The following is a 27242-nucleotide window of genomic DNA, read 5'->3' on the forward strand; positions in this document are numbered from 1 at the left end:
TAAATAACTAAGATAACAATAATAAAAAGAAAAGATAAATAGTTATTAATATCTAACTACTAAATATAGCTATTATTACTAATATATACCTAATAAAGATATAGAAAGACATTATTAATAAGTATACTAATATAATATATATTTTTACTTTTAATATAATAGTATTCTACTATTAATAGTAAGTATACTCTAGCTTATAATAGGCTTTTACTATTATTACTTATAAAGAATAATTTACTTTCTAATGTCTAGTTATAGGATTTAAAAACTATAACTCCTATATTTAATAATAAATAAATATTATACTTAAGGATACTATAGTAGACTTATACTATAATAATATAGTTATAGCTATAAAAGGCAGTATTAACTAATATATTACTAACCTTAAGGAAGTATTTAAGGTACTATTAAAGGCTAATATTACACTAGGGCCTAATAAGTCTAACGTTAGATTCTCTACTATAGTTATTCTTAGTAAATTAGTTAACTTCTTTAGACTTACTACACTAAATAATAAGCTAAAAGCTATTAAGGCTATTAAGTTCTTAAAGACTCTAAAGGCATTAGAACACTTCCTTAGTCTTAGTAGTTTATTATACTACTATATCTTATAATATACTACTATTACCTAACTACTAAAAGAATATAAAGTACTTTTAATCTATACTTACTAGAAGTAAAATAAAGATAGTAAGCCTACACCTAGTAAAATACTTAAGGGAGCTTATAATATATAGGTAAAATTAGTAAATATACTACTACTAATAGTAAAAGAAATTAATACCTTTAAGTAGCTAAAGTTAGTAATAACTACTTCTATAGTACTTACTTTCTTTAACACTAAATAATAACTTTTCCTTAAATTTAATATATTAGTAGACAGTATTAGTGTATAAGTATTCTACGTTAAAGACACTGTCCTTACTAAATAAGACTAGAAGTAATACTTACTATATAACACTATTTAACTTATTACTTTTCTATTATAAACTCTTAGTAACACTAAAAAACACTACTAGTTAATAAAGCTTAAAGTTATAGGCTATATTTAGATAATCTTAAAGTATTATTACTAGATTTAGAGTACCTAAGTCTAACCTATAGTTATCTTTACTAACTATAAGGCTATTATAGATATTTAGTTATAATAAGTTAATAATATTACTAATTCTATAGTATATACTATAGTAAATAAGAAGCTTATAAAGGTAATAAAATACATTAGTTAATTTAAGCTAAGAATACTATATAAGCTAAGAAAAAACTACCTTGTCTTTAATGCTCTTAGTAGACTATAAGCTAATAATAGGATTAACCTAACTACACTAAGTATACTTAATAAGTTACTAAATAACTAACTAATAAATATTACCTTATACTTAAAGACTATACTTTAACTACCCTAAGTGCTTATAATAGTAAATACACTATTAAATAATAATAAACTAATAAGTAGTATAGTTTATATATATTCTAACTTCTAGGCTAAGATTTAATAAGGCTACTAAAGAGACCTTATATAGTAATATATTATTAATATATTATATTAAAACACTAAACTAGACTACACTAATAAAGTAGACCTACTATTTTACTTAGCTAAAGGGCTAATTTAGAAGAAATAAAATAGAGATATTAATAAGCTTTATATCCTTTAACTATACTTTATAGATATTTTCTTAGCTATTTATAATAGTAACTATCTTAGCTATAGTAAGCTTATAGAATATCTATAGCCTTTCTATATATATAATAGTCTAAAGGCCTTATACTACTACTTATTATATTACCCTATATATTATATATACTAAATATAATAATATAAGGCCCATAGTAATCTTTAGCTTATACTTTCTTCCCTATATTTATACTATATAATTTCTATTAACTTTATAATAGCCCTTCTAAGGTCTTTACTTAATAACTATAACTATATAATAATTATAGTTAATAAGCTATTAAAAGAAATAATATTTCTTCTAGGCAAGACTATATACTTAGTAATATAATAGGGAAATATCTTAGCTAATGCCTTAATAACTACTAACTAAGGATTTCTAAAAATTATACTATTAAATAGAGACCTAAAGTTCTTATTATAGATATAGACGTCTATTTAGAAGACTACTAGTACCTTTTTACTTTATATAATAGCCTATTACCTATAAATAAACAGATAGACTAAATAAACTATCTAGACTATTAAATTAGCCTTTTATTATTATTTATATAGTCTTAATAGCCTAAAGTATTAGATATATATTATTCTATAATTATAGTTTAAATTTAACTACACTAAGAATATATTAACTAGAATATTACTAAACAAGGTTAATAGTGGATTTACACTAAATAACATCCTACTACTGTTAATAAAGAGGACAGTAGCTAACTTTATTAAGCCTCTAACTACTTAACTAGTAGCTTATAATACACTAGCTATTATAGCTATAATAATAAAGTAGTATTATAACTAATAATATATAATAAAGTTTCTTAACGTTAGTAACTAAGTTCTTCTTTAACTATATAAAGGCTATAATATACTATAAGCTATAATCCTTAGGCCTAAATATAGGTAATACTATACTAGGCTATTTAAGATTATAGAATAAATTAGTTAATTAGTATATAGACTTTAGTTTCTTTTAACTTAGTAAATTTATAACGTTATCTCTATTAACTACCTTAAACTTATACTAGTAGACCTATATTATAGAACCTTATAGACTAACCTTTACTAACTAGTTATAAATTAACTACTTATTCTATATTAAATTATAGCTAAGTAACTAGGTAGAACAAGACCTTAATTTCTAATTACCTATAAACACTAAGGTTTATACTATAATAAATAAATAGTAGTATATAATATTAATAAACTTCTTAATATAACTTATATAAAGAAGTAATAGAAATAGAATAACTAGACTAAGAAAAGAAGAAAAGATTAACTAGAAAGTAGCTACTACCTTCTTCTTAGCTAATAACTTTAACTTCTTTCTCCTACTAGTAACTTCTCTATAGCCTATTCCTCTTAACTATCTCCTTCTTTACTTTTTTACCTACTAGGTAATAATATACTAAGTTATTAATAACTATTACCTAAACCTTCTTTACTATAAACTACTTTATAACTACTATAAGTTATTTATTCTATAGATAATAGAAATAGAATTTTATATATAAGTATATCCTTTATATACCTACCTAATTTATAGCTACCTTTACCTCTATAAGATATACTTCTTTCTCTATAACCTCTCTTTATTTATACTTCTTTAACTTTATTTCTTTACCTATACCTTATTAACTTTTAAACCTTATTAACTTTTCTTTTTTTTACCTATATTCTCTATTATAACTATAATATATAGCTATTTACTAACTTTAGACTATAAGTTAACCTTTTATAGATTAGTAATATAGAGATAGATATATTTTTTAGTAAGAAAAACCCTTTATTAAGCTATAGTCTACTAGTACTAATATATAGATAGTAACTACTTTAAGAAGTAGCTATCTATAGGCCACTAAGTAATAGATAATAGAGCTATAGCCTATAAATAATAAGGCGTAATTAGTAGCCACTAAAGAAGTAATAACCTATACTCTAATAAGCTATATACTATAATTATTATTAATAGTAACTATAAAACCCTAGATTAGACTAGAAAGATCCTAAAGGAACTAAATAGACTAACTAATAACTAGATACTATATAGCTTTATAAAAAAGACCTATTTAAAGACTATAAGGACAGTAACTACCTATATAGACGCCTATTTAAGCTATAGTAATATCTACTTATCCTATAGCGCAAGTAAATACTAGTACTATAAGCTAAAGGATATAGCTAATAGCCTAGTAAGAAAAGACTTTTTATATAGAACACTGCCTTATTTAATAACTAAGGTAATAAGTAAAAAGATATACTATCTTAAATAAAGTAGTTATAGACTTTAGTTTACTATAAATATAAATATTTACTTACTTTAATAATTATATCTAAGTTACTTACTTACTATATATTTACTATAATAACCTACTTATAAGCTAAACTTACCTTAGCCTAGTAGCACTATATACACTAGACTACTATCTAGCTAATAATAGTAATTAAATTAATATTAAGGTAGTATTATACTAATTAGTATATACTTAGCTATAAAGCCTAGTGTTTCTTAGAAATAATATATAGATTTTTTTACTAGTAACTACTTATAACTAAAATAAAATCTTTACCTTTATTAAAGGTATTAAAGATAATATTACTAAACTATTTAGGTATAAGTGTAAAGTAATTAATAATAGTTAATTAGAAACTAAGTATAAAGTAGTAAAAACTACTAGTAACTATAAAGAAAAAAAACACTTTATAGATAAGGACTTTAAGTATACTAAGATTAGTCTTTAAAAGTACCTATAGCCTACTATATATAATCTACTACTAAAGTAAATCTAAGCACTTAACTATATATACACTATTTTTAATAATAACCTAAAGAATAAAATCTTTAATAAATATAATAAGTAAGCTATACTATAAGTGCTTATAACTAGACTTAGTAAGGTATAGTAGTAAGAAGACTACTTTAGCACTAGTAAAGCTAAAGTCTTATAAAAGGCTATTAGGAATAGTAAATACCCTAACTTTATAACTTTAACTATAGCTATTATATAGTATAATTTAACTTTACTTAAGAGCTAGAATAACTTAATTATTACTAACTATATTAAACTACTTAAGATACTATAGAGGGCTACTTATAACTATTAACTAACTATTAATAATTTATTAGTTATATTTAGCTAATATAAGAAACTAAAACTAAAGCTAAAGTAGAATATAGAGACACCTAAACTACCTCTTAAACTACTTATACTTACTAAGGCTAAGCTTATAATAACTTTAATTAAAGTAGTCTATAACCTATGCCTACTTATAAAAGTAAATATTATAAAGATTAATACTATTATAACTATATAGTAGTTACTAAAGGAAGACTAGAAGTTTACTAACTTTATATACTAGTATACTAATAATAGTTTTTTTCTTAATAAGCTATAAATCTAGTAGCTTTACTAATACCTAGCTATAAATAAATAGACTAATTTATACTAGTATATCTTATATCTTACTAAAGCTAACTATAGTAAATATATAACTATTATTACTAATATAATATAAGAAATAACTATAAGACTAATAGGTAAACTAAATACACTTATACTATAATACTACACTAGTATAGGATATAACTAATATAAATAAGTAAAGAGGTAATAGATTTATAGTTATATAAGAATAAGGATAAATATAACTAAATAAGAAAGGGAGGATTTACTAAAACTATATATAGCTATATATAAGAATAAATTAGCTTATTAATAGTAAGGACACTATATTTTTAGAGGGGGCAGGCTGTTACATAAGCAGCCCACTAGCTACTAGCTACATAAAGCAGCAACACCACACAAGATATAGATAGACAGAGTAATTAACTATATATACACTACACTAGACTATAACATCCAGCGTCATGAGCAAGTCAAGCACAACACACAGGGCCATTTATTCTACACTTTTGACAACACCCTCCCCAAGTTAGTCCTCAACAAGGAGGCCAACCTGCGTCACAGGCAAATACCCAAGCTCTCGCTGTGCTGGTCGATTGTTCAACTGACGGTCACCTCTTTCAGTCTAGTTAGCCAACATCGTTGCTCCTTGTGCCGCGCCTTGTATTTCCTAGTCATTTTCTTGCTCCTTTATGACTTGGACACCTTTGTAGATTTCATCTTCTTGTTCATTTTGTGTGCTTTTGATCTTCTCATTTGCCTGCCGTGGACGCCTGTGCCCCAACAGCCAGCATCTCTCGAAACTAACTCCCTTACCCAATCTTCATGTTCATTGTGTGGCCTGATCGGCAAATCAAGACCCAGTCAGGAGATTGAGGCAAAGCACCTGGGTATATATCCAAGGCGGTCTCTGGCTTTCAGGGTCACACAGGTACCTAGGTACCGACTTAAGTATCACGGCGCCAAGGTATCCTAGGATTTCTTATCTCATTAGCCTGGTGCGGATTCACTCTCGCTTATCTCGGTCCGTCCCGCGAATATCCCACCTTGGTAGGCTGATGTTTGTGGCAGGGCATTGGGACTGAAATAGGACCTTGATGCCTGCTGGAATCGATTTTGATGCGGAATCAGTTGGCGGGGTAAACAGCTGGTGCCGTGCTCAATGACCTCTAGCGCGATGGTGTTCTGCTTGGGGCTGTAGTGGATGTCTATAATAATAATAGAGGTAATAAGGAAGATCGAGGCTATAGGGGATTCACCACGGATAGAGCATCTGGACGTGGTACACGGCCATTAATCCATCGGCAACCACACGGCCCGAATAGTTGCTTTTCCCAAGTATACAAATACACGATGCGCTCAACGCGTAATGACGGACGGTTGTCCAAGAGTGGCTGCTGCTTTACATACAAGGTCGAAGTTACTGCCTAACGGCGTCGTCATGGGTCTGAGACGGACTCCTGTACAGGACAAACCCCGCCGGAAGCAGCAACAGCAGCAGTAGCCCGAGCCCAAGCCCGAGCCTGAATCTGAACCTGAACCTGAGCCTCAGTCCTATTCCTAGTCCCAGCCCTAGCTCCGGCCCCAGCCCGAAGACGTAGCCATGGCTGAGGAAGAGGGAGAGGGGATAGAGGACGACGATGACGACGATGATGATGATGGTTACAGAGACAAGAAGAAGTCAAACGTAACAGGACACTGGCCACCGCCTGGTTTTGGCAGTTGGCAGTCTCTTGGGGTGTAGACCTATGCGGGCGTGACCAAGGTAGGGACTGGCTGTCGCCGTGGTTTTCGACAGTTTCCCACGACTCGGCCCATTTTGCTACCCGGGCAGAAATTCCGCCACCCTGAGTCAGATAAGTCCGTTCTTCTTTCTTAGCTGCCTGACCGGAGGGGGGGGGGCCTGTTGACGTGGGGTTTATTCGTATTCTACTGTCGCTGTAGTCTGTCAGGCCCCCTAAGGGGGGATACCAGGAGGGCACCGACCCTCTTCTTGCTAATCTCGGACACTTTTGAAATGGTAGCGTGCTTGTTAATGGACACTGATACCTCTGGCCCAACGTTTGTTGCGATATACCACTGGCCTTAGAGCAACGGAGATCGTTTCTAGGTCTTGGCAGCAACAACAAAGACATTGAAGAGCCTTGCTCGAGTTTAGAAATGTTGAGGGTGGATATTGGGGAACCACCAGAGGGAGAAGGTAGTGTTCAGGCTATCGTTGAGCGTTGTCGTCTTGTTTGCTCCGTGCCACTTCTGTGCCAGTAGTTTTACTTTGCCCCTTTAGGCTGACCACGAGCTGCGCAGCCGGGCTGCCATTTTGCAAGGGGTTTTCGGACGAAAGTTTTCCTGACCCCGTCAGTTGAGGGAATTATCCTCCGGCTCCTCTTGCCTGGATTCTGGAATATACGGGCAGCTCCGGCTCAGCCAATTGATGAATATAGTCGCTCTAGAACCCCCAAGAGTGGTCTTTGTATACTGCTTGAGACTTGGCTGCGGCTTGGCTTCGGACAGTTTCCTTTCTGCGCTCATCTTTTCTCCTTCTCTTGCTTGTGCTACTCGCTCCTGAGCCTGACAGAGGCCTCGTGTGGTGACATTGGCCTTGTTACTCTGGGTGGGGGAGGTGTAAGGTTATAGTCGTCGAAAGATTCGGTGTCTTGAGAGCTTCCTGCCGAGCCCATTAGGTCTTGGGGTCGAATTCACCGCACTTTCGCTAGCAAGAGCATAATTGGTGGTAGGCCGGTGGGATAACTGAGCCTAAACAAGGTTGAATTTGCTGCATTGCGTGCGTCCTGGTGCTTGAGAGTTGGCTCTGATTTTGGTTTTGGTAGGTAGCGTAAGGCTTGGTTAAATATTGGTCTTGATGGTATTTGCGTTTGGGAAACGGAAGATTGTGTTGCTTGAGGGCTCTTGAGAAAAGGTTTGAAGGGTTAGTGTCTGAAAATAATTATGGACGTAGGCTGGTTGAAGAATGGTAATTATTACCTACCTTGTTGGCAATGTTGTTAAGACTTGGCGTGTTGCCTATGTGGATATTAGGTGTCGAGTGTTGAATTTGAGCAAGGAGAATAGAAAGAGGGCGGATGGAGTAGGAGATTGGTAGTGACTGTTTTGACCAGCAGTTTGAAGTCTAAGGATGAAGAAGTTGTTGTTGTTGTCATGAATGGACGAGAGACAAGCGACTGTTGGATGCCTCCTAATTTCAACGGCGACGAGAACGCTGAGGCTTCTGTAAGCCCCTCAGCACTGCTTCTTGTCCAGAACGGGTGACGCCACGGTGCGCCGTGTGTGGCTGTGGACAGCAGCACAAGGGAGGGTGCCTTAAAGTCAAGCAGCTTATTGACGGGTCTATTAGGTACGCGGTAGGTACCTAGGTACCTATGGAGAACAGGTACAAGGTGCCCCTTAGGGTCCCACAGGCAGGTACCTACAGTACATCACCCACCACCTGCTGTGGCAATTGGGCTTTTTATAAGCGGGACCAACTGCCTGAATCCGCAGAGAAGTTGTCTCGCTCCTAAACACCCTGATGCGTTCCGAGCCGTTTGAACGGCTTTCGACGCCACCAAAGCTTTTCCAACGCCTTCATCGTCAGCAGCGGTCCAAAGCAGGAGAAACAATCAGTCCAATCCAGACACGGCCGCATGTGCCTTGTAGTCGGCCTCGATCCCCATCCGTTACGCCGAGAGAGACGCGTCTAAACTCCACCGAAACTGCTCGCGGCGTTGACCCCTACCTTGCTGCACCCCCAGTCGCCTGTTTCATGTTTCTGGACCAATTATCTTGCGACGCTCTTGTGTCGATAGTCACAACGGTGGTCGGCGTAGCCGGCGCGGGTGTTACTGCGCCGCGACTCCTGCCATTAAAGAGCGATTCGGCTGATACAACTGTGTTGGGTTTAAAGAAGATGGCCAGCAGGTCACCACGGCCGGGGGAAGTGTAGCCGTCATCATGACCGATGACGGCCGACACCGCTACTAGGCTACTGCGCCGGAGCTGCAGCTGCTGATACTGGGCGAGGTCGAGGGGGGCGGGTCCAAGAGCTACCGATGCCGCCTGGCGGTCTGGATCGGATTCGAGATTGACGATGCGCCGGCCCTTGCCGTTTGCATGTTTTGTGTGCCCTACTAGATTGCCGAGGAAGACTTATTACCACTTGAGACTTGGGCCGCAGGAGCGCGCACTGACGAACCTAAACCATTAAAATACCCTGCAGACGGCGGCGTCGCAGGAACACGCTCGATGCCCATGGACTCCAGCTGAGAGGTGATGGAATCTATCAAGAACGGCAGAAGCGCACGTGGACGATGCGCCTGAACTCTTCACCATGTTCCATGTTGCAGGTAATGTGCAGCGCAGGTAATACCTGTGTCGCCATCTTTTCGCCATCGGCGTCGGGAGGCAGGATGCCGTAAGCGAAGAGGGCGTGAAGGATCTGGGCGCGAACACGAAGACACCATCTGATATAGGCATCTGACTTGGACTCCTGATAGTAGTTGAGGCTTGTTCTGTAAACAGTCTGACTTAATGTTAGCTAATTAAAAGCAAGTAGCCCTTATGGGATTGACCGTGGGACAAGGACAAGCAAGGCCTTAAACCTGATGGGAATTGTTGCGACACATTCTGGTTCTGTGCGGTTAATCTTTTAAACAATGACATAGTACGCATCCTGAAAGAGCAGAGAGCTAAGCAACGCCGTCGACCAGGTGGACACGCCTGTCTACCTTGAGAGATCTTTGGGGAACAATTTTAAGAACGCAGAGAGCAGGAGATGGCGATGATGGCGGTGACGGACTTCTTTTGGCCTTCCTTTGAGAGCTCTGCCTGACTACCTTAATGGGACCTACTGAGCGCTGCCGATGACGTGTCACCGCGAACACTTCCTTTGGCTATAGCCCCTGATTTCTAAGTCTTACCTACCTGACTGCCAGCGAGGGGTGGGGGGGCCGCAGACTGAGGACGAATCGGCGGTGTGAGGGAGGAAATATACGTATGTATGTGTGTCTGGGACCGTTGTACGGGCAGCGAGCTGCTACTCCATAAGTCCAAGGCGGCCGTTGAGGCAGGTTGATCGATTAAGCGAAACTATGAGAGAGAAAACAGTGCCCCAGGCGTTCATGTCTTATGCCGCTTATTTGCTTGCCATGGCTGAGGCTCATGTGCCCCGCCCGCTCGGCCGTCCTGCTGGCGTTCATGTCCGATGCCGCCCACTCAACCTACTTGTCGGCGTCAGGCTTTAGTTGCCATCCTGGACGTCTGCATGGCTCCGTTGCCGCGCCGTTCTGTGATGGAGTTCATGTGTCATACCAATAACTGTGCCCATCTTGTCTCTTGGCCATTGGTGTTCATTTTACAGGCCGTCTAGTCTAGCCATGCAGCGTTGGTTTTCGTGTCTTTGTGGTGTGCCATAAGGCTGGACTTTTCACGGAGCATGTGCCTGCTGGAAACCTACCGTCATGGCTAAGTGAGTAAGGACTATGAACAAGGAGGACGGGCATTATCATATTTGACTTTCAATTTCCCACCTTCTTCTTCTCTCTGCTCACATTCTCCAACTGAGGACTGACAGACGAAGCCCTGTAATCAGGGGTTCGAACACTATTTGAGATGAACCCAAGTATGATGGCACGTTATCAGGGCTTGCACAGACATGATCTCTCATGGCCGGAGCAGTCCCTGGAATCAGGGGTCAATTCGAACGCCGCTCAGCCACTGGGGCCAGTCTGTCCCGCTCTCTCTCTCTTTCAATGCCCGAAATGGGACAAACCGTCGGATCTGTCGAAATGGCTCTGTTAACAGGCCCAGGCAGGTTCACCATGTGGTCCGCGGTGCTGGTTATCCAGTCAACTGTGTCAAGCCACCATCTCCACGGACCTGGCTTCCTACGGGTTAATCCACGTTTACTAGCCATGCAGTTATTGGTCTGGGTCTCCAGCCCTGTCTTTCCGAACCGCCATGTTACCAGATCGGCGTAGGAAACATACCATCCAGGCGCACAAGGTTGGTTTTCCGGCCAAGCACCTTGGCTCCCACGGGTCAATTCTCGTCGGAAGCTAGTTACACTTGTGCAGCCTTGTGCAAGTTTTGGAACCTTGCCCGTCCAGCACTTCATCGCCGAGATGGAACGCATCTTGTCGGCGGAACTACAAGACAGACGCGAGTTCAACGCGTCGCTCGTTGCTTCGTTGGGAGAGCTGAGAGACACCAGTTCCCACCTCTGCGGATGGAACAAGGCGCTGCTGAGCGAGCTGCAGCGCAAGAAGAACCAGCTCTCGGATACGGAGAAGCGCGTCCAGGACCGCCGCGCGGCCGAGGGATGTACCTGGCTTGTTGGACAGTTTTGGACGGAGCATGGCAGTGTGCAGGAGTGGCTTGACTAAGTACACGCAATCCCACGGGAGCTATCGCGATGGCGAGGCCGCAAAGTCAAGGCTAATATAGTGTGTCTTGTCACGTGGAGCAGAGTAGCAAGGGCAGCCAAGGTCGTTCAGGCTGTCAGGGAGGATATGGCGAGGTTACAGGAGCAGTGGAACGATGCCGTGACGCTCTGTTATTACGTCGCCACCCGGGCAGGGCAAGCCAGCGAGCAGACGCGGCGGCGGTGGGAGGAGCAAACGGTGGACCTGGGATTCTTATATCTACGTAGTTTGCGAGACAACTACATGATATTTGTATAATTAGATGACGGGCGGCCAGTTAGGCAGCTATATAGGGATGGATGAGTAGGGGCCGGAGGGCTGACATAGACAGGATTGAGGGAGACAGGACCTAGGTAGTAGCTAAGCTTATTATCTAGTGATGGGAAAACATCACTATTTATTCTAAATTACTTGTTGGCAAAGCAAACATGTGGCCCTTGATTCGGACGCCTATTGCTGTTATTTGCGTAGTTGGCCCAAGGTTTGCTGCAACTGATGCCCAGGAGCGCCTTAGGGCCATTGATTGAATGGCCTTGCACATGGACTTGACCTGCTCCTCCTTAATCTGCAGGATGCGGTTCCAGTCCTCCTCCTTGGAAATCTCAATGTTGGTTTGTGACTTGCCCTTCTTGTACTCAAGGGGGGTAATTAAGTAGAACGATTCTGGGGTTCTCTATTCTCTGGCGCATCTTAGGGTGGGTGATGTCCCTGTTGAGCATAACGCTGTCTAGCACATTTCTATTTGGCAGCCCTTAGCTTGGCTGGATGGGTGCGATGGTCTTTGGGCCACGCTGAGTTGTGGGAGTTTCCGGCCACGGCCTCGATGCAGGCCGAGAGAATGCTTGATCAGGTGTAGACAGCTGGAGGAGGAGTAAGTTGACCTGGAGAATGAGATTTCCACGCAGGTTAGAAACAATCGCCGGTATCTTTTGCGTTCAGTGCGAGTCCCTACGGCCAATTTCATGTTAGTCGGTACGCTGGGGCGGAAGGAGTGAGAGATATTCTTCTTGTTGCAAAGGGTCAGAGAGGGATGGTAGGGAACCTTGGGTGTCCTTGTGCAGGCGTCGTGCCGACTCTGAGGAAAGCATCCGGAATCTAGTTCTGTTTCGCGACAAGCTCGCGGAGGTGTTACTCAAGGCGGCGCACTTCGGCTGTGCCGACGGTACTGTATGTTGTCCACGCCTCGAAGAAAGTGCCCAGTCTTGTGTAGACAGCGTAGGACGAGGGAGCGTTGGCTGCATCATCATCATCCTCTTGTGGCAGCGTGTCCCAGTCGAGCAGAAGCGAGGCCAACCGTTGGTTCTTGGCGAGGTTGCGACCAAAGGAGTCGGCCGGGTCGAACTGCCGGGTCAAGCAATCCGCGGCGCTGCGCAGAGCTGTCGTACAATGGTCACACAGGGCCTCAACGTCATGCCGGCCCTCGAGATCGAGTGCGTGGAAACAAAGGCTCCTCATGTCGTGGGAGACTTGGGAAAGGAGGGCTTGACCGGCGGCGGGATCGGGGAAGGAGGCGCTGCTAGCAAACTGGAGAGTGAAGGCAGAGATGCACGCGTTGGTCGCAGAGCCCGGGGTCAAGTTCGTGTTGCCGTTTCCTTGACCGCCGCCGCCGCGGGCGGTGGCGATTGTTGTGGTCAGAGGCCGAGTCTAAGTCGCGTTGCGGGAGGATGATGATGAGATGAACGGCATGATAGTCGGCACCTTGCAGGTTATCATTGTTCGTGAACGGCATTGCCGCTGGTGCTGCTGCTGCTGTATCCAAGACAACTCGAGTTGGGACGGCATGGATAGAAGAGGACAGACATGGCGACGGCGGCGATGGCGACGGTAATGAGGGAGGCCAACAGAAACAGTATTAACTAGGATAAAGGGACGTAATTTATTGTGTTTGCGTTTGTTTAATTGATTGATTGATTGAACCATGTTTGTGATGAAAGTTGCATGATCCAAGCCCGAGGCAGGGGTTGTTGTTTTACCCTGTAGCGGAGAGCCATGGATTAGGATAAGCCAAAGACCAGCGAGAATGTCGAGAATCTCAGGATCGCAGGAATAAGAATGAAAGCAGCCGGTCGCGTCGCTGTTGCCGCTACCTTGGGTAGGTATTTGAGCAGGTCCTTTGGTAGTTAACAGCTAGTTCTAATAATGCATGGTGAAAGGATCGATATGTTGCGGTTGCCCAAGTATTTTTGTCCACCAAGTAAGCCTAGTGCCAAGGCCTGTGTGGATGCTCCCTCTGGCTGGTGTCCTCCAACGACCACTACTCCAAATATGGCGAGAACGACATCGACGACAGGACATGTTGTGCACGAAAGTCTCCTTGGAGTGCCTGAACTTCCGTTGGAGAAGTCTTCTTGGGACGACCAACCCCCAGTTATGCACAAATATTTAATCTCATATGCCCTGCTGTATAGTCCAACTCGTAGCACCTTTCTCGAAACCATTTCGAGTAGCGGTGGTGGTTCAAACCGAGTTCTTGGCAGCTTCTTTGACCAGAATGGGTGTCTTGGCTCCTTCGCGGGCGACGACATATAGCCTCGTCCTTTGCACGGGCATTGTATGCAGAGACGTGTAAGGGAGGTGTTGTTGGGTGTTGAATTGCTGAGCCGAAGTAAAAGATGGTGCTAGCGGAATAGTCCATTGCGTGTTGCCTTGTCTGAATGTGGGCAGTAGTTGACATGGCTGCGGGATCGGGTTGGTAATGGAATTCGACGGAGAGAGTGAACTGCGATTGTGACCGGCATTGCGAGCGGGCTGTGCAACGCTCGGAACAGGGAATATGAGGTATGATGTGCTCAAAGAGCGACTTCTCTGATATTTCTCCTCGTCAAAATTATGCTGGCAGGCGGCTCATCAGTGAGACCGAAGCTTGTCTTCATAATTCTGGATCAGACGGCGCATTGCATGCTGAGGGATGATGGCATTGACAAGATGGGATGTACCACCTCCTGGAGGGTAGCTCCTAGAAGGTGGTGTGTTGCTGGGGTGTACTCGATTAGCGTCTGGTTTGTGTGTTGCAAATCGCTGCGAACGAGACGTGTAATACATGTGAAGTTAATGGGTGAAGCGGAATGGCAAGGGATGATGAGGATGCAGAGAGTGGCGATGGCGCTGTGGCAGGCAGACCTTCTGCCAGTGGGTGTGGCACGTGACTCACCTAACCACACATTACTGCCGCAGCTCCTAGTATTACTGCGAATGTGGCGCGAAGTTGAGAGGATGCTTGGACTGACTGACTTGAGAGAAAAGATAGGCGGTGACGGCGACGACGACGGCGCACCAAGTCTAATTAGAGGGAGATAAGACGGACGGGTATTTTTAGATGAACAGCTGTGGTGAAGCATAGCTTTATTAGTCTTGTGCTATCGGCGTTATCATCGTCAGGCAGTGAAAGCTGATTGAAAGCTGAAGAGAAAGAGGCAGCGAGGTAGGTAAGACCCCACCCTACAACTCAGACCACCCCCCAAGTCAGACCACATGTTCACATTGACTATTTTCCCCCTTTTTTGTGCTTCTAGTAATTAACCACCTTTTACAAACCAAAATATCCTAGCAACAAAAAATCAAATTAATTCTTTTAAAAATACTAAATACTTTAGAATACTAAACTATACCCCTAAGTTACTTAAAAGGGTAATTAATAAAGTCCTTACTAATAGTAGCTATTATAAAGTAGCTAGGCGCTAAGGTATCCTATATATAACACTTTACTGTTACCTTTAAGGTACTATATTAATTAAAGAGGCTAAAGCTAACTATTAATAGCTTAGTTAAATATAAGAAAAGTGCCTTATTAACTAGGCTTTATCCTAGGAGGCCTTTAGCTTTACACCTAGTTATTTATAGGTTAAGGAGATAGCCTAAAGAGTCCTTAGAGCTAGTAATAATTTATAGCTATTAGGTAAGAAGTAGCTAGAAGGATTCTTATAAAGAAATCTAGCTATAAAGACTCTAAAGGTAAAAAAGATTAGCTCTAAGAGGATTAAGTATATTACTAAAGAGAGGATTAAGAAGCTTTTTTATTTACTTATACTCTTTATTATTAAGGATATCTTATAATATCTATAATAAAATATAGATAAGACTAGGATTACTAAAGGAAAAGCTTAATAGTCTTTAGTACTAGGGAAGTTTAGTAAGTAATCTATATATATCTAAGTTTCTAAAGCCTATACTTAGATAAGTATTCTTAAGTATATCTCTATAGATAGTAAAAGATTACCTCCTTTAGTTATCTTTAAGGGAGCTTTAGTATAATAATAGTAGTTTTCTCTTAAACTTAAATCTTTTACTTAATAGTAGTTTATATTATTAAAGAATAGCTAGACTTTAAATAAGATAAGCCTTAACTAGCTTAAGACTATTTTTATCTTAGCTATAACACTAAAGGCAAAAAAACTTAATTCTAAAAGTCTTTTTATTATAGATAAGTATAAAAGTTATATATCTAATAACTTTATATAGGAATACTTTTAGTAAGATATTTACTTACTTTACTTACTACTTTATACTAGCTATATTACTTAACCTCTTAATGTTTTAGTTTTTTCTCCCTTAAAGTAAGCCTATTAAAGAGAAGTCTTAGAGGTATTTATAGACCTAAGTAGTACTTTAATTAGGAAGTAGAACTTTTTTTACTATTATTTTAAAGTATTAAAAGAGGCCTTTATAAAGAGAAATATCTAAGTAGGCTAGTTAATAATAAGGTTATAGCTTATAAATATAGCTTAGCCTCTTATAAGTAAATTTATTAACCTAAATAATAATACTAATAACCTAAAGGCTTTAATATAGGATTCTAGCTTTTCTACTAAGCCTAGTATACCCTAATAGTTTACTATTAAAACCCCTTAAAGGTTAAAAGACTTAAGGAGGTATTAGAGTCTATAGGATCCTTAAGGGAAAAATAATAAATAGGATTATAATACTTAAAGACTACTCTTTATAAAGGTAGAAAAGTAGCTTAATAATATAAACACTACACTAGTAAAAAATAGTAAAAGGATATAGTTACTTAAGGCCTAGCTAGACTATATAAAGAAGTATAAAAAAGGCAAGGTTACTATTAATCTAAATACTTACTTTACTACTATAGAAAGTATTATTATAGCAAAGGAAAAGGTAGCTAAGGAGTAAGCTAAGGAAGAGGCTAAGAAGGTAGTAATTAAGGTAGCAAAGGCACTAGCTAAGGCAAAAAAAGCAATAGTAGAGGCAGAGGCAGTAAAAGAAAGAGTAGAGGTAAATCCCTTTTTGTAATATAGATAGTTTAGTATTTGTATAGGTTAATCTATATAATTAACAAATAGTGACTATTAGGCCAAAATGACAATTTTTTTGTATGGTCTGACTTGGGGGGTGGTCTAAGTTATAGGGTGGGGTCTTAGGTAGTACTTCGTATATGTATACGTATATATAAGGCATAACATCTTTCTGCCTTATGTTGGAATTCTTGTTTTAAGGCTAAAAGCCTTTCTGCCTTAAAGTGATCCAAAAGGAAGCCCCTACTTCTTCAGCGTCTGCCACATTGAGCTACTCCACGTTTCCTGCGTCTCCTTTGCCTCAGAGCTCTTTCCTATAACCACACTCCCTAACTCCACCAACTCCCATCAATCACATTGGACTCTATGGTGACAATTCTTGGTGGTTTAACTTCACTGCCACCCTTGCACCTCTTGAGGGTTATTTATCTCCCACTTTGGTTTCTTACACGCTTTTTTTTTTTTTCTTTTGTCAACTGCCCGCGTGGTTTTGATCGCAGTTATGGACTCTTTCAATTCGACAAGTTCAATTAGTCGCAGAGTCGCTCCTTTGGGCCCTCGTCAAGCACGCTCAGCAGAATATGTCTCGCGCGACGCTTGATCCTGGGGTCGGACCCTCGGCTGAAAGCCAGACCATTGTGAGTTTTGTTGACGATACACCTCGCTCGCAATCATTTACCTTCCTTCCTCTCGTCGTCTTGTCATTCTTGTCGCGACACTGCTAATCCGTCTTTCTTTTCAACCAGGTCAAAGGCGTCATTTGCGCTGTAGTCGAGCACAAGACGCTCAACGTTCAGAAGCTTACCGAATCGATCGCTAGCACCCTCTCCCCATACCCTGAAAACAATCGAGATGATGTTGTGCGTAGTGTCGCCCTACAGGAACCGAAGATCCAGATGGCCGCACGGATCATGGTTAGGAATCTGAATTCGCCCGAGCGAAAGACCCTAAAGACCCAGATCGAGATCCAACGAAATGCCCTCAAGCGCTCAAAGCAGAAGGTTGACTACCTGCACGAGCTCGACAGACTCTGGGGCTCCCGCGATGCCTGGCTCCCGCCGAGGTACCGTAGCAAGCGGAATGAGACTCCAGGCCTCAACATTGTTGTCTATCTCCGTTCTATTACTCAAAAGGCACTAAAACTCGGCATTCCACTTCCGTCGCTCTGGGAAGACGGGGGAGCCCTTCTTGAAACCTCTAGGCATCAGGCTGGAAACAATCCTCCTATTCTGAATGCTAGGTCCGCCGAGGTGGCGAATAGAGAATTTTCTCGCTATCACAGCACCTCCGAAGACGACCCGTCTGCGACATCGAGCGACAGGGTCACCGAGATAGGAGACCCGCCAGCGGAGATCAGTCGGCACGGCTTTGCCCAGGAGCATCATCAGTCATCGCCCTCGCCTCTTTTCAACTCTGACAGCGACGATGGCGACTTCGGAGCCTTTGGTGGGGTTACAGACTTGGATTTCGACAGTGATGGTGGCCCTGGCGACCTTGAAGATGAAATAAAGTTCAACGCGGCCGATTTGTCGCTTGTCTCTCTGTCCGCGGTCGATGAGAACGCAGCCCCCACACCCGAGGCCACGCCCGGTATCGCTCTCATCGCCCAAGACGACGTCCAGCATTTACCCGTGCCTACCGGGCCAGAAGTCGTCCTCATTAACGACAGTGACACAGACCCGGTCGCTGACCCGCTTGGTCTTCATCTCTTACCGTCCAGTGTCACCCTGTTCCTGCGTATTAAGGAGCAATTAAGCAATAACGTCTGCTTGCACGATGACGTTCTTTGGTACGCGCTCTGGTCTGCGATGCCATCAGCGAGACAGCTCGCACACCGCAAGATCATCCTGGTTGACCCTCTGCTCCTCTCCATCGACGCCTGGCAGCCTGATGGGACGGGTCAACAACTTCCCCATGTCCTTCTTGGGAAGCTCGATCAGTGCACTATATACGCACCAGTTCACCATCGGAATAGCGGGCACTGGACCACTGTGCAGGTTACGGTAGGAGCTTCTCGTGTTACCGTCAATCACTTCGACTCTTTGTACAGCGCCTTTCGCTCGCTCCGCGTAAAGAGAGTATTCGACAGATTGTTTAGAGAAGCTTGTCCAGGTCGCGAAATCGAGTTTGTTGAAGCCGTAAGCAGTCCTATGGCGCCAACGAGGCTCACTACTTACTAACTGATTGTCCTCCAGGCCTGCCCACAACAGCTCGACTCGGTCAGCTGCGGTGTCTACGCCGTCGGTGTAATTCGACGCCTCGTGGACCGCAAATGCGTCCCTAGACACATGAACCAAGAAGAAGAGCGCAAGAGTCTGCTCGCGATGCTGCCCGACCATCAAGCGCTATGCAACACATTCGACCGCGAGAGAGGAGCACGGCTTCATTCTCGCAAGGGCCAACTAAGACTTAAATCAATCTCTTCGGTTTCGAGCGACTTCCGCTTCTCGGATGAGGCAGCCCAAGACCGCGTCACCTTTTTGGCGGTCGGCAAGTCGTTAAAGGCTATGGCACAGCATGGCACACTCATTAGGCTTGCCCCGACTAGTATGGCACCTCACAACTCTCGGCTAAGCGCACACTCGCCAGCCCAGGCTCCAGACCTCGTGACTCAGATGCGTAAACGCAAACGGTCGTCATCTCCACCACACGAAGAGGATGAACGTCCCACCAAGCACAGAGGTTTGACGGACTGGGCGCGCGAGGTCAGTAAACAGGCCAGTACATTTGCCTGGTCTGATGATGTTCTTGATGAGACGACCCGCAGGCTGCTGCGCACCAGGCACGAACAAGTGGCCTGTGAAGGAAGGCTCTCTGAGGCAATTCGCAGAGTAGGCGAGGCTGAAACGGCTTTGGGGGAGAGTAACGAGAGAGCTGCCGCGGCCGAGTTTCTCGACGCTGTCCAGCACGCCGCAAGAGGGTCTGCGGATCGTATCATACGACGCACCGGCAATGGCTCGCTGTCGAAAATCCTCGAAACCATCAATGCGAGCATCGTCATGCTGACAGCGGCTCTTGGGGGCCCTGGTGTGGCAACGTCTGGCAAGGCTCACGAGGAACTAGCCGGAGCCGAGAAAGCCCTTCAGGCTGCCACGGACAGCGTAACGGGAGAGAGGCAGGGCTTGCAGGTGATTGCGGCGCGCAGGCAACAGGATGAAGCGCTACTGCGGCAGCAAGAGGGGTTAAAGCTAGTGCGCGATGGTCTTGCAAAGATACAATCATGGTTTGAGTGATGCCACTAGGCATTAGCTATGGGTTGTCTGTTACGCATTATCCCAGACGAAGCGAGGTTCTTTGGCGAACTTTTTTCTTTTTTTTCTTTTTTTGCTCTTCTCTTGAGATTTAGTCAGACAGGCCACATAAGCCTGAGCTCAGTATGCAATTCAGTATCTCATTAGGTCGACTGGTGGTTTTATACATAGATACAATGATAGTTCAAGAACATTCTGGGGTTGCTATTCGACATGACGATGCAGCGTTACCCTTTCAAGCTAGGTGGATCGATGGCACCTAAGCCTAGTAGCCTTGCGACCTCTTAAACGCGGGCACTTGGTTCTAACCGGAGTTGGTGAATGGACGAAGGATAGAAACTAAGAAGCCAAAAATCGTTGGGTGATACGGTGAATCATCAGATGCAAGAGCAAGATGTGGTGGAATTGGGAGGTTTTCAGCGAGCAGTCAGCAGTGCACCGCGTGGCACCGTTCAAAAATAATGACGTCCTCTGATGGTGGGGGTGGCACAGGCCTCAGCCACATTGAGGGGGTGGCGCATGTAGCCGAGTGGCATTTGGCACATTGCTTTCCTTCTCTCGGCGCCCATCGATGGCTTCATACTGATTCACTTACTATTGCACCACTGCAACACGCCCATTGAATCCCTGCCGCGTCTCTTTTTCTCACCACGCGATTCCTCACGTCGTCGATCCAACAGAGCAACTTCGGCGCCAGACACACCTTGCAAGTACGGTTTCATCAACTCGGCATTCAACGCCGCCCTTAACCAGGAGATAGATGGCTTCACCGTCTACTTCATCGTCGGTTATGCACACGATGCACGACTGTCTAGCTTCTTCCTCTCCGGCACTCAAACCTCAAGTCCTACTCCTTCTCCTATATTGGTCCGTATTATCCCCGCTGCCAAGGCTATCAATTTCTCGCATCATGCAAGACTGACATTCCCAAAGGGCGTTGGCTTTGATCTAAGAAGTTGCCTGGTTTTCGACAAGCTCCCTCGCTATTTATGTTTTCCGCGCAGGGCAGACTTGGAAAAATAACAACACTGCGCATTACATCCGTGTCGGCAAGGATGAGGATGGACACAACAGCACCCAACATCACTCACATCGGCTAGTCGCGCAACACCGTAGGCAAGGGTGCTGTTCGCTAGTAGGATAGCAGGCCGAAGTGAAAATCGTCATTGGCAGAAGATCAGAGTGCGTCAACCTTCCCAGTTGTTTCCTACGTGTTAGCTGACGACCATCACAGCGATGATGGGTTAGTGTTTACGTTGCGAACAGGCATCGAGTACCTATTCCAACCCTCGTTGGGGACAGTCACCAAGTTTCGGTTGTGTTCGTTGGTACCAGCGACGGCCGCCTTCATCTTAGCATCTGCAACACTTTTACTGTCGTTATGGTACTTCCGATACCCTCCAATGTCCTGACTTGCTGGCTGCCTCAGTAGGCCATGCGTACATAAGCTGTTTGTCTTGCTTGGCGCCGCCGTTATTGCTGCCGATACCACCTTTTGCAGCATTACACTCCTTCCGCTTTTGCCGCCGCCACGTCTTACTTATCCCGTGGACCAGAGGCTGGTTAAGTTTGTTAAGAAGGCACGTATATATTAGTAGGTACCTACCTCGCAGGCCAGGAGGTGCCCAGGGGACCGAGAAGTATAGGTACGTGGTACCCTATTAATCCGACATCTATCCATCGCTCACCTACTCACTTATTGTCATTTAGGTAGGGATGCCATCAACTACTCACACTGCTTGAACCTAGCCCAAAGCATTCACTTGATCACGATTCAAATCAAACTCTTTACATCTTTATTCAACATCACTATCCTGATCTCAGCGTAGCAACGCTGCTACCGAGCATCATGCTAGACGAACTCGACACGACACACCAGTGGCACCAGAGCAGACGGCTCCATCACCATATCGCAAATCAAGCACGCAACACCCTCTGATTATTGTACCGGTCCTCGTCAATCCTCTCCATCTGGATACGCCTCCACCAACATGTCTAGATCAGCATTGCAGTAAGCCGTCGATACGCCAGACTGTGACGAGTGGCGTGTGATGGCGATGGTGGCTGCCGGACGACGGCTAGAGAAAGCGTAGGTAGAGGATGAAAGAGAGGAAAGGCGCGGAGAGAGATAATCGAAGAAATGTTAAATACAAGGCGGACAACGTATGTATATGCTGTGCCCTGGGATAGTTTCTGACCAGGAAGCCGCAGCGCTCTCTCTTGCCCGTGTGGTAATTAAATAGACAGACGTCCAACTGACTGCTTGACAACACGTCTTTTATGGTTAGATTTCTTTGTCGTAGCATAGAATGATCAAGTGTTTGTGTCAGAGGATGGCTTCTGGACACAAAAGTCCTCCCGAGATAATAGGTGACGGATGACAGGCGAATAATGAGCGAACAAGCTCGCTCACTCTGGCGAATGTCGTAACAGCCCGCCGCGGCTGGTTTCTCAAGAACCAACACAGCACACGCCCACCATCATGTCGCAGAGACGAGGAGGAATAGAGAGATTCCGAACCAGCTTCGGGCTCCAAGCCTTGTCATAACCTATGGTGATGGCTAATGGCGACGCTTAATAAGTGTGTTTCTGTGCTGCACGACTGGCCGGCTGCCTACAAGAAGGACTTCCATATCAAGTATCAAGCCGCTTACGCAGAGCCCAATCCATATCAGGAGCTCTTCTATCTCTGCCGCATCCTCCTCTTTCATCACGCGTCCGTTTATTGTATCATCAACCACAGCAACATCCAGCCGGTTCCCTGTCATCATATTGTCAACGCGCTTTTAGATGCGCTGCTAGGCCAAGCTTCTTATTCTTTTCGCCTTCGCTCTGCTCCTCGTTGCCCTCGCCGCGCCGACTACGAGTCTACAACGACGCCAGGCCCAAGAAATAACAAGGCTCCCCGAGTAGAGCGAGCGACAGCAACCATGGAGCCCATCTGCCGCGCCCACCACGCTGACTTGGCGCTCTCCCATTGGCCACAATGACCAGGTGGCCGACGCTAAGTGAGTTCATCCCCATAGACTGCAGCAAGCCCCCTTTTGCTACGGCCATGCCCCGTAGATGGCCCAAGACACAGAAGATCCTGCTGTATAGGGGACGGCATGCCGCCCCTATGCCCTTCCAGTCAGATGCTAATAAAGACAGCAGCAGCAACAATAAAAACTACCCCCATAAGGCCGGCAACAAAACAGCCAAGGTGATTAAGGTTCTGCTGCCTGTTAGGACGACGCTGCGTAACCTTGATGCCAGAATTATCTACCTCTCCAACTTACTCCTGCAGATGGAGGCAGCAGCTATGTCGGCCACAAAGAGGAGGTGCAACAGTAAGGCCGCTAGGGAGATAGCGCACGACGCCATGTCATGCCCTAGCGGCATAAGGAATTGTAAATGGGTAATAATGGACTGGTTAAGGGCGGATTGTGAACTCTGGGGGGGAGGGATGTAGCCTGGTGCTGGTTCCTGGGTTCCCAGACATTCCGTCTAGTCTCTCACTCTCCCCCTCTGTTTCTCTGTCTATTTCTGGTTGATATGTCTTCTATGCTTACTCTCTTATATGAACCCCCCTTGTTGTTTCCTCTCGTCTTATTCTTATTTATTTGTAATCTTTCTACTCTTTTGTTTCTTTTTTTTTTGGTCTTGTACCTGCGTCTTCTCTCTTAGGTTTGTTTGTAGCCTTGTTATAAGACGCTCTTGTTCTAGCTTTTTAATAGTTTGTGTTTAATCTAGTTGTGATAAGTGAGGTCTGAGAGTTTTGAGAGTTCTATGGGTTCTGGCTGATAAGATTCTTTGACTGGGGCATGGAACAGGCCCTTTCTTAGGCGTACTTATAAATAATATCTACCTTAGTAATAACTATATTAAAGCCCAACAGCTCTGTCCAACTACAAGATGAATCTACAACACGGCGGATATGAAGTGTCATCTTTCGGTGACTCCGGAGCAGCCAAGGTTAGACTGAATGAGCCTTTGCAAAGTCTACCAACAATACTAATAATGGCTTGACTCATTGGCAGACAAAATCAAGCATATTTTCAGGAGAACAGACCTTTCAGCAGCAAGCGCATCACTAAACCACCACGGCCAGCTCGGCCTCTCTTATCGACATGGCTCAACAAGGCGACAATTATAAGCATTCCGTTTCTAGCACTTACTCTGGACCTACTGTGTCCTTTAAGGGCCGGCATGTTATCTAAAGCAGAGAGAGTATCTAACAAACCTACTTTACCTATGCTAGACGAGGGAAGAGAAAGTGACTGACTTACTAGCGCACTATATCTTCTAGCTTTGGTTAACAAGCTAGCTGCAGAACATCAGAGCAGATTAGGCGGTAGAACTATAAACCAGGCATTAAGATCATACCAGATACTATGATTCCTCAAGAGTAGCGTCACTGAATTTGAAACCTACTAGAAAGAGGCCTAGAAAGAGCTAATTAGCATTAGACTGGGCTGGTCGTGGGTGAAGAACAAGGCCGATAGTAGCAGGCAAGAGCCTAGCAAGCTAGTATGAATGCAGGGAGGCCAGGGAGGTGACAGCTAGCATAACGGGTCTTTAGAACTGAAACTTGGAAGCAGTACTTGATTATGCTATTTTTCTTTTTGAACATCTTCCTTGGTTGAGGGATTTCGGTTCAAGCGAGGCCTTGGGGGCCACGGTGACAGCGTGCGAGACTTGCAATGTCGAGGAAATAGTAGTTAGGGAATGCCGATAGTGTATCGCATCAGTCGCGTGAGGGGTCTCCGTTTTTGTAGCCAGCGAGAGAAGTCACTTGGACAGGAAGCGCGCAAGCCGCACAGGAACTTGGTCTATCTGCAGAGTTCTACATCATGATAATGACATGGACGTTTTACAGTCATAGACTTCAATGACCAGGAGACGCGCATGTCTGACGCACGACATTCGCAGCCTGCTTATATGTCGGGCTTGTTCCTGGCGACGAACCGTCATCACGGTCGGAAAATACGACTCTTAGTGGATGGTGGGATCTGTATGGTCAAGCAAGCAAGCCAACGAGAACCCCCTCCGGACTTCCACACGCTCGTCAAGCAGTCCACACACTGCTTCCTATGCTAAGCGGCTCACTGCATGCTCCTCGTTACTGTCGGGTGGTTCTGTCTTATCGGTCGAGGAGGGCTTTGTGGCAGTGCCGCTCCTTGTCAGGTGTTGTTATAGCAGATTGCGCATCGGCGCGAAGGGTCAAGAATTAGCCTGAGTCCGCATGACCTGGTGAGGCGCCGCGTCCCAGGTGGTCATCTTATTGCGCGCTCGGCCGTCCAATGAACCGGCGGCCCCAGCCAGCCTTGTGCCAGGGAAGCAGGATTGGCAAAAGTCATCCAGCCTTTAGTACACTTTAGCACAAGGCAGTCGACAATGAGCGACAGTTCAAGGTCACGAACGGTCAAGACTGCGTTGTGTCGTCAGCGAGCGACACAGAAGGGTCTGATAAATTTACATCGGGTTTGTCCTTAAGGAGCTAGTTCAGGGCGTGGATGGAGATGCGGCGGCAAACGGCGTTATGACCAAAGAAGAAGAAAATAGACGGCGAGGCCTACTAGCAGGCGGAGACGGAGGAAGGGGTTGTCGTCGTCGCCACAACGTCGTCATCAAGCTCGCGCGACCAAGGCTGCGCGGGCATGGATAACAGCGATATCAAGAACGAGCCTCTGTCACGGCCTAGCAACCTCAGCTAGGTGCGAAGGTAGTCCCGTCGTTTGGTCCCAGCGAGGCGGCGAGAGCCGGCACTGACCCACAATCTACCCAAGGACAACGACGACACCGCGGCCGCTCATCCCAATGGCCGCTTGCCTGATGACAACGTTCCCGCCGATTCAGCCCTGTCCACGACCGATCATCTACCTGGGACATACCCTTCCTGGACCGACAGCAACGTGGCTAACACCAGAAACACCCACAATACCAACTCGACTAACAACACAAGCATCTAGTGGCTGTGGTTTGTGCTATGGTCCTCTTGGCTCTTTGAGCCCTCTTCGATCTCGTCGCGCTCTTGGCTCCCTTGGATTGGTGATGATGGCGGTGGAGGCAGAATCAGCGGCGGCGGCGGCGGCGGCGGCGGCGTAGGCAGCGGAGGCGGGATAATGGCAAACCCCGGGGTGGGGTCTAGGGCTTATCCGGGGGTGTCTGGATAGTGGTTTGCCTGGCCCCTGCCAAGGACGATGGATGGGTTGACGCCCAACGGGGCAGCAATGGCGCCAGCATCAGCTTATTGATGTCTGTTGCGAGGCCCTGGGCCAGGTTCTTGAGACACCAATGCAGTGACGCCACGAGATCTGCCTGGACATGCGGCGCTGGTAATTGAGTAGGAGTGAGAGAAGCACGCGGCGGGAAGTTCGCACACAAAATTGTGCTTCCCCCTGGGCTGTCGCTGCTGTCGTCGCCTTAAAGGGAGGGAGTCTCCTCAAAGGCGGCATAGACTCAGCCGAGAGACCTGAACCGCCGAGTCGAAAGTGGAGAGGCGCCTGCAGGGTAGTCGGGCGGCGGCCATGGTGCCCACAGCGGCGATTTCCTGTTTCGTGAGGGCTGGGCTGCGAAGGCGAGCGGTTGTGTTCCTAATGTCGCCGATGGCCTGCTGCTCCGCAGTCCGGCTGTTGTGCTTTGCCCAGAGCTTGAGCGGAGGCTGAGTTTCGTCGGCGGCGGGGCCAAATGAATCCCACAAGCCGTAAGCGCTCACCTGCTGGATGAGGGCACAGATGCCGCTGACGAGGGCGCGGTTAGAAAAGCGTTCGTGTGTGCCTAGAACCCAGTGGACTGTGTCCGACATGTTAGAAACGGCTAGTGAAGTGGTTGTGACATTGAGATATTGTCCATGACAATCCGTATTGACAGCAAGGTGGCGCCGAGACGGTTCGAATGCAGTGAAGGGGAAGAAACGACGGCAAAGGAAGCCAGGGAAGGGCGGCCATCAGCAGCGCGAGGGTCAGTGGGAGGTTCAGGTTCGAATTCGGGTTCGGATGGGCCAGGTGTTCGGTACGATGGCTGATGCGTCCGAGCAGGACAGTCTGGCGATAATGTTTGTTCAAGTCGTCATAGGTAGCGCCATTTAAGTTTTGCTTGCAAGAGTGAGAAGAATGGGAAATTGGCCGTCCTTGTCTGCGTTGTCGGCGGATCCCTGAGCGGTTGCTGCCATCTGTTGGCCCCCTGTTGTGAATCGCGAACTAGCCCTTCTGACCTTGTGTTCTGTCCGCATCGCCAAAGTCTACTCCAAAGCCTTCATC

The 27242-nt window shown here is 44.7% G+C and overlaps 6 protein-coding genes across 6 annotated transcripts; 4 read left to right on the forward strand and 2 right to left on the reverse strand.

The window, feature by feature from the left end:
* Nucleotides 1-11159: 11159 nt before the first annotated feature.
* On the forward strand, nucleotides 11160-11756 carry LY79DRAFT_530170 (uncharacterized protein; the record flags this gene model as incomplete). Its single annotated transcript, XM_060556157.1, has 2 exons — nucleotides 11160-11397; nucleotides 11497-11756. Coding segments are annotated over 2 exons (498 nt in total), but the record flags the coding sequence as incomplete, so codon positions are not given.
* Nucleotides 11757-12518: 762 nt separating this feature from the next.
* LY79DRAFT_595246 (uncharacterized protein) lies at nucleotides 12519-12953 on the reverse strand (the record flags this gene model as incomplete). Its single annotated transcript, XM_060561757.1, has 2 exons — nucleotides 12519-12593; nucleotides 12645-12953. 2 exons carry the CDS (start codon nucleotides 12951-12953, stop codon nucleotides 12519-12521), a joined length of 384 nt encoding a protein of 127 aa, XP_060407088.1.
* Nucleotides 12954-14175: 1222 nt separating this feature from the next.
* On the forward strand, nucleotides 14176-14877 carry LY79DRAFT_130410 (uncharacterized protein). Its single transcript, XM_060550845.1, has one exon. It carries the CDS (start codon nucleotides 14328-14330, stop codon nucleotides 14793-14795), a length of 468 nt encoding a protein of 155 aa, XP_060407089.1. The 5' UTR covers nucleotides 14176-14327; the 3' UTR covers nucleotides 14796-14877.
* Nucleotides 14878-17646: 2769 nt separating this feature from the next.
* LY79DRAFT_530171 (uncharacterized protein) lies at nucleotides 17647-19983 on the forward strand (the record flags this gene model as incomplete). The annotated part of the gene is made up of 2 exons (XM_060556158.1): nucleotides 17647-18888; nucleotides 18946-19983. The coding sequence occupies 2 exons, from the start codon at nucleotides 17647-17649 to the stop codon at nucleotides 19981-19983; spliced, it is 2280 nt and encodes a 759-aa protein (XP_060407090.1).
* Nucleotides 19984-25426: 5443 nt separating this feature from the next.
* On the forward strand, nucleotides 25427-26135 carry LY79DRAFT_573297 (uncharacterized protein). The gene has a single exon (XM_060559456.1). The coding sequence runs from the start codon at nucleotides 25801-25803 to the stop codon at nucleotides 26086-26088; it is 288 nt and encodes a 95-aa protein (XP_060407091.1). The 5' UTR covers nucleotides 25427-25800; the 3' UTR covers nucleotides 26089-26135.
* Nucleotides 26136-26425: 290 nt separating this feature from the next.
* Nucleotides 26426-26788, reverse strand: LY79DRAFT_675144 (uncharacterized protein; the record flags this gene model as incomplete). The annotated part of the gene is made up of 1 exon (XM_060564408.1): nucleotides 26426-26788. One exon carries the CDS (start codon nucleotides 26786-26788, stop codon nucleotides 26426-26428), a length of 363 nt encoding a protein of 120 aa, XP_060407092.1.
* Between the last annotated feature and the right edge of the window lie 454 nt (nucleotides 26789-27242).

The sequence above is a fragment of the Colletotrichum navitas genome (assembly GCF_030913465.1).
Source record: "Colletotrichum navitas strain CBS 125086 chromosome Unknown LY79scaffold_188, whole genome shotgun sequence".
NCBI classification, from domain to species: domain Eukaryota; kingdom Fungi; phylum Ascomycota; class Sordariomycetes; order Glomerellales; family Glomerellaceae; genus Colletotrichum; species Colletotrichum navitas.

What these genes read in the sequence shown, in the direction of transcription:
- LY79DRAFT_130410 (XM_060550845.1), top strand. Translation starts at nt 14,328, where the DNA reads ATGCTGGCAGGCGGCTCATCAGTGAGACCGAAGCTTGTCTTCATAATT.
- LY79DRAFT_573297 (XM_060559456.1), top strand. Translation starts at nt 25,801, where the DNA reads ATGGCCGCTTGCCTGATGACAACGTTCCCGCCGATTCAGCCCTGTCCA.